Raw genomic sequence first — 11,025 nt, forward strand, 5'->3', positions numbered from 1 at the left:
GCGTTAAACAACGGAATCTTAGGTGAACCGGGATCATAAACGACGGGATCTCAAGTGGAGACTACAATGATCGATTAAACCGGGTACGTACAGAGCTATTAGAGGAGACTCAAACTCTTTCCACCCACCCCCCCTCCCTTCATCTTACTTTAATTAATTAGACAGACAAATTATTCACCGTTGCTTTTCGGGTACTGGATTTATTTTTGATTTGGCGCCGCTAGGACATCTAGCTCTAGCCTATATTTTGACATCAGTAACAGTAATGAGATAAATGGGTTTTAAAACATGAAATAAGTCTACTGATTTTCCTTATCTCCAGGACCTCAGAATAAACCATCTTTCCTCTAATCTAGATTTCAGTGCGAGAGTCAGAGGTCGACCATGGTTCCGCTGCGAGAGAGGCTTTTATCAGGCGTGTGCGTTGCCGCCCACAGAGCAGCCTCCATTAGCCTACCGTACAACCTCCCTCCTTGACTTGTGCTCATATGTCTAACAACATAGCAAAAAGCACGCGCGCGCGCGCATGTGGTTGTGAGTAAAAAAAAGTGCAAAATCAATTCCGCAGCACCTTTCTTTGGTGGTTTTTACAACTTGTTGATTCTGCAACTTTTCTCAAATAGCCTAGGCTGTGTTTCCTCCACACAGGATGTTACTGAGCTGGTTTTGATCTGTTCTTTCTCGAGAGAAATGTGGATACTTTCATTTGATACCGTTAATCGGACCTTTTATTGATTTGTCGACAAAATTGACAGAAAACAGTAAACAGCCTGCAAGCCCCCGCAGCAGAAGACGAAAAAAGAAAATTTGCCACCTGGCAAAATAAACACGAAAAAAAAAAAAAAGTTGCTGATGAATTGATGCTAGGTATTTGCTAGGAGTAGAGTCAACATTGCGAGGCCGACTGAGATTTTAGTCCAGGTCCAAGAAATCACTATTCTGTCCTTACCATCGACTAGACCGGTACATTTGCATGTGGTTTTTATCACTAAATATGTTTTTTTATTGTGACATAACCAAATAATCAACATGTGCCGCTGTTAGTTCTGTCACCTTGTCTGATTGACTAAATTATTATTACGATTAGGATTAGTAGGCTAAGCTTCCGATGATAACAATTCCATCCATCATGTTATATATATACTACTTTAGTTTTGCTCCAGTAGGGCCTACCCTCTCCTGCTCAATTCCGTGGCCCAGAATAATACTGGCGTGACTGATTAAGTTAACATTTTGCCTGCATGTTAAGGCTTGGTAGCCAGTACTAGATCTAGATTTAGATCTACTGCTAGAGCTCTATTGACAATTGACTATTGTTGTGCAGAAGTCTCACCAGGCCAAATGTTGAAGCGAGTCTGGATCTTGTTTAGGTTAAGGGTGTAGAATAAAACATAATTAGACTTATATCTAGATCTAGTTGCCAAGGCCTCACATGCATGCATGACAGTCTCTGTACTTGGCCTAAGAGCACTGAAGTACATGTGGATTGTAATTTTGGCCTATTTGTTAGGGATTTATATTTATAAAGTAAAGGTAGAGGCAGGGTTAGGTTAGGATGGTAGATCTAGATCTAGATCTAGATCTATCTAGATCTAGATCTAGTCTAGATTCTAGATCCTGCTAGATTTTTACTTTTATTTAAGATCACCAAACCAGATCTCAGGGCCTGGCTATATTTGACCTATAAAATGTACTGTGATGGTTGTAGTGATGGCTTCCACTGTACATTATATTGTTTACATTTATCGGTGATCTTGTAGTTCCGTTCGTTTAAGTCCACGATCCATTTGTTTACATCCAGAGAAGAAATCCAGAAGTCTTGAAGACCAAATACTATTTGAATTATGCTACACAAAGAGCAGGGATGCAACCTAACTGTAAAACATCAAATTAGGATAAAATTCCCCCCCACTTCCATATTTTTTATTAGGTCAGGGGGGGGGGGGCAAGCCCCCAAGTCCCTCCCTGAAACCCCCCCTACTCTTGACTTTAACGAATGAAACTACAAAATCGCCCATTTCTCTACATTCAAAAGTCCTGATTATCAGCTAACCAGATCCAAAAATAATATATCTACACGACCTCTGATTGGCCTTGGGCCTTTGTATCTTTACAGGTATAGCCTGTAATTTTACTCTTGCAAAAGAGATGTGGGGTTGGATAGGTGTGAAAAAGGATGAGACAGATAGTTTCACGGTAGAACTTCCTTTAACGCTTTGAACCCCATCGGACGCTGGGAATGTCTGACAGAATAACACTGTTCCCCATCGGACGCTGGGAGCGTCTGGTACTAGTGACAACTGCTTTGTTTCATTTATTGCTAGTTTTTCTTAGTTTTTCGGAACTATTATTACCGTACCAAGTTTTTTAGTTAATTATGACTCCTTTGTTTCCGCCATTTAGAAGTTGGAGGCAAGATTTTGGGGTTATAATAAGACATAGTGCACTTGGTTTAGTTCACTGTAGAAAAAACTCCAGGAAACGGTGAAAAAAGCTCAGGGCTTAAAGAGTTAAGTGGCAGTATAATTTGCCTTTTATTTGTAGAAAAGTAATGTTTCTAAAAAATTATATGAAAAAGAAGAAATTTTGTTAAGTAAATATATTACATTATACACACACCAGAATGCTCATAAAAGTGAATGTCTCTGTCCTGTAACGGGATTGTCGTTAGGCCCCTATTATCTTTTGAGTACATTACATTTCATTGACAAAATGGTTTTTATTTGTAACGGATTGTTTTTGAGTAAGGTGCAGTCATGATTACGTTATGTTGACAAAAATGAACAACTCACCTGATTTGAGTTCTTGGTTTATTCAAACATGAATTTGGAAAGGCCACCTCTATTCTCACCCTGGGTGAGAAAAGCGCAGGCTGGCCTTTTGGCTATTCTCACCCGGTGTGCCTTCACCGTGACAGGCCAACCAGTGTAGCGTTCACCGTGAACAAATGTTCCAGTGCTCTTGTGTTGAAAGTGTGCCATTTTGTCTTTGAGCAGTGAGAAAGAGAGGGTGGGGGGAGAAGAGAGGGGGGGGGGAGAAGAGAGAGAGGGGGGGGGGAGAGAGAGGAGTAGGCTAGCGCGAGAACTTCCAGGGAAAACAAAATGGTGACCCGCATGCGGCATATGATAGTTCGGCTTGATTCCAAAAGTGAAATAGCCATAGCATCTTTGAAGACAACCAAATTAGCTAATTAGCTTACTTTTGTACTGTAACGTAATTTTTTTCTTTGTTTTTGTCTATCTGATCATCCACACCGATAGACAGTATATATTCCGAAATTAGGAAAAACAGGTCTTGTTTCGCACCGGGTGAGAATAGCCACTTTCATTTGGAAAAGGAAAGTGGAGCTATCAAGGAATAAAACTCATTGTGTCATTCTCTCACCTATCTGTGTTTGTTGTAGCTCAAAGTTTTAAAGACTACCAGCTACCGGTATGTTAGGTGTGAGCATGGCATATAAATATGTCGTGTTTGCTACTCTGGGACCTGCTAGGTTGGCACAGTGCCTGTTTTACCATCCCAAGAATTTCGGGTTTTATCTATGGATATTTATAAATGTTATGGAGCTCAATTTTCTGTTGCAACTACTTAAGTAATAATAAAATAATAATAATAGATAGCATTTGTATAGCGCATATCCCCGCTTAACAGCAGGCTCTATGCGCTTTACACTATATTATTACCCCAGCAGACCATAGAACACTCTGAAACATTCTCAGCTTCCCGGGAAGTACTACAATATTATTATATAGTTACTGGCACTTGCTGTGGTGACCATGGAGGTGTCATCAGGTTGTTACCTCAGAATATAAAATTCTATCTGCACAGTACCAAGTATTGAGAAATTTGACGTCAAAGGTTTTGAGTTTCATTTCATGCCAAGCTTTTTCAAATGCAATTCTTTTTGAATAAGAATATCTAGATATGAATAATCTTGCAATTTTGACAGAGCAAAGAGAACATTTGGTTTTTGAGTTCGTGGTCTTAGTAACTCAAACCGGCCAAAAATATCAGATAGAACTTCTTTTTTTTTTGGTAAGTGTTTTACGGCGCTCGCAACTGCGTAAGGTCATATGAATGCGCGGGACACACTTAACTTTTTCAGTTGGTAGGAAATTTTGAATTTTGCTCGGGTGATGGTCGGAACCTACTCTGATCGATTTTAGACCACCAAGGGATCTTATACGTGCGCAACTTGCACACAGGCCCTCTGAGATCTTCGCCCTTGTCCGAGAAGGCTAGGTGTAGATTTTTCCTACCAGAAGATTAGGGGTGTGGCTGAGAGACAGCAGTAAGAAGGAGCCAAGAAGTAGCAAGAGAAAGGCTGTACAGAAAGAGTCGGGAGCCCAGAGGAGGGGGCAAAAGAGGTGAGGGGGTGGGGGAAGAAAGAGGAGACGAATGCAGACGACAGAACATTGCTAGAGAGCAGGAAAGGAGGTGAAAGGAGACAATTTTGGAGAAGAAAATTTTTCAATCGCTACCCGAATTCGAACCCTCGACAATTCAATGAGAGGCCAACACCTTAACCTCTAGGCCACAAGAGCCCCCTTTACAGTGTTTCAGTTGACACTATGCTCACTGAATTTTGCTGTGAGAATCATGTAGCAATTGAACATAGTCCTACCTTACAATGAATGAAAATATGGGTATATTTTAAACCTGTTTAAAGATAAAGCTTATATGAATTGCTGTTTATTTGTGTTGGGGGGGGGGGGAGAGGAGCGTTGATGACTGTTGATGACTGTTGTGTCCTATGGTGTAAGAACTATCATCCTGATTGTAGATTTTATATATGATCTATGAAAAGTGTGGATTATATACTCATCAATTATAGATTATGTCAGGTGCTTTTTAGAAAATTTTGTCTGTGTCACTGTAACAAATTTAATAAATTTTTGTTAATTTCACTTTGTTGTTTCGTGCTTAAGTCTTTCACTACTGCAATTCGTGTTTCACGGCTCTGCTACCCCCAAGCCGCGAGCTGTGTTTCACGGTTCACCACTTCCTGCTTCAAAACCACACCTACTTTTGTAATAATGTTGAGATAGGTCATTATTTCCCCTTTGTTTTCGTTATAATACATCTGGCTAACATTGAAAATTCTACTCAACATCTTTAATTTGTTCGACATAAGACACAATCAGAAAGTAGGTCACAGATAGGGTCCGGTTCAGGTGAGGAAAGCCCCCCCGTTGTGAAAGAGTTAATGCTCTTTGAAGTAGTAATTGTGGACCATAACGCATGCACGGTTACAGTGGGTGGTTGGCGGGTGCTCTGGTGTTGTTTGCTTCTTCTTTCCTGTCAAACATCTATCGTCCTTATATCTCCCCTTCTTCTTTTTTATGTTTGTTACTCTCTTGTAGCACCTCTTATCCTCTGGCGCTCATATGACCTTATGTAGTTGCGAGTGCCATAAAACCTCTACTAAAACTAAAAAGCGCGGTTACATGAGAGAGTTTCTTCTGCTTTTCATTTTGTCTTTCCATTAGTCCTGAGGCGTGCTGGAATTACATTTGAAAAATCATAACATTCATTGTGATTTGAACAAAATACCCAACACTCTCTCTGCTTTCAGAAACTGTAAAGGTGTGTGGTGCCTGGACCAAAATGCCAACAGGAGTGTCCAAGGAGGAACTTGGTTAAGTTGACTTGTCTGGTGATCTCGTACCGAGCTATGACTTGCTTGCAGACTGATGGATGTTAGTTCCACAACAATGGCTGTCTGATTGGTCAGTACACTGAGCTTCAACAACCATGGAGGAAGGGCAGAAAGTGGCTGGTATGTTCAGTTGTCTAAAGTGTAGTCTGAAGAAAACTCTCTGTGTGTGGTCTGATGTGGTTTGCTCCTTCTTCCTGTCTAATATCTACCATCCTTGTCTCTCCTCCTTTTCTTTGTTATGTTTTTATGCCGGACATGTACAGAGATAAAAAATGATTTTCAGTAATTACATTTTTTAAAATGGTATTCATTTTTGTAACAGTTTGACAAGATTAATTAAGGTAAAGAATTTTGGTAAAGCTAGTCTTTAAGAAGATGTTTCTGTATCCCTGTGACTGACAAAATCAATGAAAAGTATTGGTGTACTTTACTACAGCTCCCTTGAATTTCAAGTTAATTCTGTTTGGTTTTAATTAATGCCTGTGGTGAAGAACTTTCATCTTTTCAAGTGAAAACAGAATACTGTATACACTGGTAGGTCGAACACATAAGACTTGAAATCACACATTCGTTGAACTGTACCTGCGGTCCCGGTTTTTTTTTCTTCTTTATCTTTGTAAAAGTAATACCGAGTCCGGTTCCGACGAATTCGAGCTATCCATGTTTTACTGTAATTTGTTGTTCCTCTCTTTGCGTCACTGGGAAAACTTCAGAGCCGTGCACTTTCAAGCAAAAACTATCAAAGCCGCGCACTATCAGAGCCACGCACTTTTTTACGATATCGATACAATTAGATTGCCCTTTACCAAGACAGTACCATCCAAAAATTTAAGTACACTCAGCGTTTTACTGGGCTTAGGAACAGATATCAGTTAAATTTTGTATTGAATGAATAGGCTTTTCAGGTATAAAAACATTTCTACAGGACAGGGATGATCTTTAAAGTGTTGGGGCAGCATGTTCTTGCTTATTCGGGATAAAAATTGAAGCTGTGAGACTTGTCCATCTGCGTACATTTGCTTGTTACACATTCTCCATTCTTTCTAGGTAGTGCCTTTCTGTTTAGTTTGTGTTTTTAGTTTCAGCTTAGAAATGGCCTGGAAGTCTGCAGAAAGACAAATATATTTGGATTGGGGCTGTACAGAGTAATTTTGTCTAGGGGACTATAACCATTGGATGGAATCGGCAATCTATTTGTATCGATATCGTCAAAAAGTGCATGGCTGTGATAGTCTTTTCTCGAAAGTGCTCAGCTCTGATAGTTTCCCGCGTCACTGCATAAAGAAATTGAGGAAAAAAAAAATTTCATACATGGTAGACTTGACTAATTTTTTTTTCTAGATCTTATAAATTTTTCTTTCTAAATTGTTCCTCTACAAATACTTCTTGTAGAATGCTTGAAGTGTTTTTTGTCTTGTTTGTGCCTGTTATCATGGTGCCTCCAGGGGTGGACATTTTCTTAATAAATGTTGATTTCATTTTACTTCTCGATGCACAATGTATTTTCAGGGTGATAAAAAAAAACTACAGCTTTTTCTGTTAATATTTTCCTCCACACTGAAGTTTTAAGTTTCAAATTTGTACACAACATTTGGAAGTCAAACGGAATTTGTTTGATGTTCATTTGAGGTAAATCCACATAATAGTTTTGCTGTATGAAGAGCGTTAAAGAATGACCCATTTTCAGCTATGTCCCCATTTTTGTAACATGAAGCACTAGTTCGTTATAGGCCTACCACTAAAACTCCCAACGATTGCGCCATATTGCAAACTACAGTAGTAGTCTAACAGGCCAACAGAAGTTTGCAGATAGTTTTTCTCAAGTTTCCTTTGCCTGCTGAGATCATGGTTAAGATTAGTAAAGAGCACAGAGCTTTTTGTATTGAACATTTCCTCACCACCAACTCGTTTCGTAAGTTTCTCACAAGGTGCAGAAATAATGTTAAAGTGCCTGTAACGCCTTTTTAGGTGTCAAGGGTGGAAATGGTCCTTCAGATAGGACCTGTAGAGTAACAACTAAAAATTCCCAGGCAAAACGACTACTTCAGGTCAAACACACACCGTTCACACCCCTTCAAACTCAAACGTCACCAGGGTGCAGAATTCAGTAGATGAACCCCATGAGATTTCTTTGCATAGACGATGTCTGCAGCAATGACTTTCCTATATCTCAACAGTCCGCATTCTCAAGGCAGATCTTCATCTAGGACTGTACCATTTTCCCGTTCATGAAACTATCAGAGGATAGCAATGTGTTCATGATTCCTCGATCGTCTTTAGAAGCGCGAACGTACCTCTATGACGTTTGGTTCCTTGGCAAAGCCCATATTCACCTTTCAGGTTCTAACAACTCCACAAATGATGTCTATTTGGGTTACCTCACCCCCCCCCCCCCCTACTTTCTCTAGAGGCAGCTCCATACTGTAAAGTGTACAGTGTGTGTGGCTTTGAGTACTCATGGTTGATTTGATCCTTGTGTTTGGCCACCACTAAACATTAGGAATGATGCGTTAAAATATGTCGAGTCCTAAGGAGGACATATAGACCATTGGTTCATGGAATTCCAGAATTTAAAAATTATCTTTTTAACTCTGTAAGATAAAAAGAAATATTGTTTAAAGTTTACAGGGATGGAAAGATTAGATTTTAATAATAAAAGGAAAGAAAAAAACCAACAAACCAATCCTTTCATGGCCTTCCTTACAAGATCTTTTAAATTGGGGCATTTTGCATTTCTAGGTGGTTTTTATAAAAGCCATTTCCGTCTTCGAAAATAAGTTTCTTCTTTGTGAATTTTATGTCAAACAAATTCTTTTTGAATGAATTATATGTTCCAAATCACAACATTCTAGTACAAGTTTTGTTTGAGATATAAAAAAAAGTTGTACAGTTTTTTCAAAATCACCTGATGTGTCACAGCGTGGTGGAATCAGGCGCTTGTCAATTTTTGGGCATGTGGAGTTATTGATCTGAAAGCTTATTCATTTGCTTTGAATTCAATGAAAAAAATATCCTTCTAGCTTGAATAGAAGTTGAACTATTTGCGATTGAAGAAGGTGGGGATTCAGAGGTAAAATTAATGAGAAAATGGCCACCAAAGTTGAGTGATTTCCTTAGCTTGAGAGTTCGTGGAAACAGAAAATTTACATCGTTTATGCCTTTAATCAACATTTTTCAGTAAAATCCCCATAGAAATGTGTTCTTCAATGGGTATGAAAGACGTTGAGCCACAAAATAAAATTTTGATATTAAAATTCCCAAACCTGTGGAAAAATGCCAGTTTCTTCAGTTTCCTTATTTTGACGAGCGCCTGATTTCGCCACTCAGTCTCACATATTTTAATATCTATAAATCTTGTGTCCCTGTGTGAGGGTTTCCACGGAGATCGAACAATCTATGATTTTTCTTTCTAGCCAGTTAGCACCTCTGGTCTCCCATTTTAAGCTTTCTTGTCTGGCCCGGGATTACAAGCACACCCCCCCCTCCCCCCATGTGGATGGTTGTCGTGTCGTCTGCTCCTGCTTTCTCATCACTTCGAACATCTATTTTTTCTCATCTCCCCCCCCCCCCCCCCCCCCATTGTAGTGCTACTGACTGAAGTGTCTTTAGGCCATTCCCAAAGGGGGGATATTAACCTGTCCTTATGCACAGTAGAATTGTGAATGGGCTGAGTTATCAATGTCATGTTCATACTGTAATGGAACAACATATACTTCTATTTCCGGGGTGCCTTGATAGTCGAAGCAGATTTTGTCTTGTTGAGGCTAGAGAGGTGAGCAAAGTAAGCCTGATTCCCCATTTGGACTTCTCTGTTGACATCCACCCCGTTTGACCTTATTTAATTGTGAGCGCCGTAAAACCTCACTAAAACTAAACTAACCATGATTTTTCTTCCTAGCCAATTACCTCCTCTGGTCTCCATTTTAAGCTTTCTTGTCTGGCCCCGGATTACAAGTATCCCCCCTCGTGGGTGGTTGGCGAGTGCTCTAGTGTGGTCTTGCTTCTTCTTTCCCATCAAACATTCATTATCCTCATCTCTCCTCCTTCAAATCTTCGACACTCTTTGACTTTATGCTTTAATAGCCTATTTTAGAATGTACTGTTCTTTGCGATGGATTTATACTGACCAAAAAATCTTTAAAAGATGCATTTAATGTAATGTGTGTATTGTTTTCAGCCTAATTTTTCTCCACATATTGAATTTTTTATCAAAGTATTTTTAGTTCTATGTTTGTGTTCTGCCCATTTCTGTAAAGCGAAGAAAAATTTCTCACTGGGACAATAAAGTATCATCTTACCTTATCTTTTACTGATCTGATCTGACCTGATCGCGTCTTGTATTGTCTTGTCTTGTTTTTAAAAAAAAGTATTAACGATAATCGTGATTTTGAAACAAAAAGGAAAGAAAACCAGATAAAAATTATCTAATCTTTCTACACAGAGAGCGCCCCGCCCAGCTTCTCGGTGACCCCTGCGGAGGATGAGGCTGTCCAGTCAGAGAACCAGCCCGTCTCCGAGTCAGTGGACGAGGAGGACTGCGAGACGAGGTGCGGCTACTGGGGATGGAGACCCAACTTCCTGCAGAGCGTCAACAAACCAGGCTTCCTGGTGTTTTTTGTCGCCATGTACTCCATGATGCTGGGTACGGTCGTCGTTCGTTTGTTCGTTGCCGTCGTTTTATTTGTTGTCTTTGGATATGTGGGTATGTGGGTGTGTGTATGTGTGCTTATGGTTGTGTGTGTTTTTGTGTGTTAGTGTGCGTGTGTTTGTTTTTAGTATTATAGTATATGTGTGTTTTTGAGTGTGTGTGTGTTAATGTCTGTGTATGTGTGTGCGGGATTGTTTGTGTGTGTGTGTGGCCCAACTTCCTGCAGAGGGTCAACAAACCAGGCTTCCTGGTGTTCTTTGTCGCCATGTACTCCATGATGCTGGGTACGGTCGTCGGTCGTCGGTCGTTTGTATGTGGTTGCTTTATTTATGTGTTGTCTGATTGCTCCTTCTTCTTTTTTGTGTTTGTTACTCTCTTGTAACACCTCTAATCTTCGGCATTTATATAGACCTTATTCATACCTGCCAACCCTACAGAAAAAATAGGTAGATCACCGACTTTTGGGTCAAACTACCGATCCACCGGTTTTGAGATGAAGCCACCGACTTCAGGATTCAGCAGGGTGACTGCCAGGCCCCGGGAATTACCCGGGAATTTGAGAAAGTTATCGAATATTTGAAAACCAAATCCGATAACGCCCGTAAGTTCATTTTTGCCGGTCGCGATTGTGATTCATTCGGCTCCCTCAAGAGTATGTTTCTTCACGCAGACAGGCGGCTATGGTGGCAAGTGCTTGTGATACCGACGTTTGATCGGG

General features: G+C 40.1%; 1 protein-coding gene and 1 long non-coding RNA gene across 2 annotated transcripts in view; one reads left to right on the forward strand and one right to left on the reverse strand.

Annotated features, from left to right (window-relative positions):
• Positions 1–404, reverse strand: part of LOC118477369 — a 4,318-nt gene extending 3,914 nt beyond the window's left edge. The window contains exon 1 of the long non-coding RNA XR_004858327.1: positions 326–404. This is a non-coding gene — a long non-coding RNA (uncharacterized LOC118477369). The remainder of the gene's footprint in view (positions 1–325) is intronic.
• Positions 405–512: 108 nt separating this feature from the next.
• The window catches only part of LOC101851253 (solute carrier organic anion transporter family member 4C1), a gene marked incomplete in the record, with an annotated part of 31,826 nt that continues 21,313 nt past the window's right edge, over positions 513–11,025 (forward strand). Inside the window, 3 exon segments of the mRNA XM_035968674.1 lie at positions 513–963; positions 5,576–5,779; positions 10,101–10,301. Coding sequence (XP_035824567.1) covers positions 5,755–5,779; positions 10,101–10,301 — 226 coding nt within the window.

This window comes from Aplysia californica, unplaced genomic scaffold, assembly GCF_000002075.1.
Source record: "Aplysia californica isolate F4 #8 unplaced genomic scaffold, AplCal3.0 scaffold00075, whole genome shotgun sequence".
Lineage (NCBI taxonomy): Eukaryota > Metazoa > Mollusca > Gastropoda > Aplysiida > Aplysiidae > Aplysia > Aplysia californica.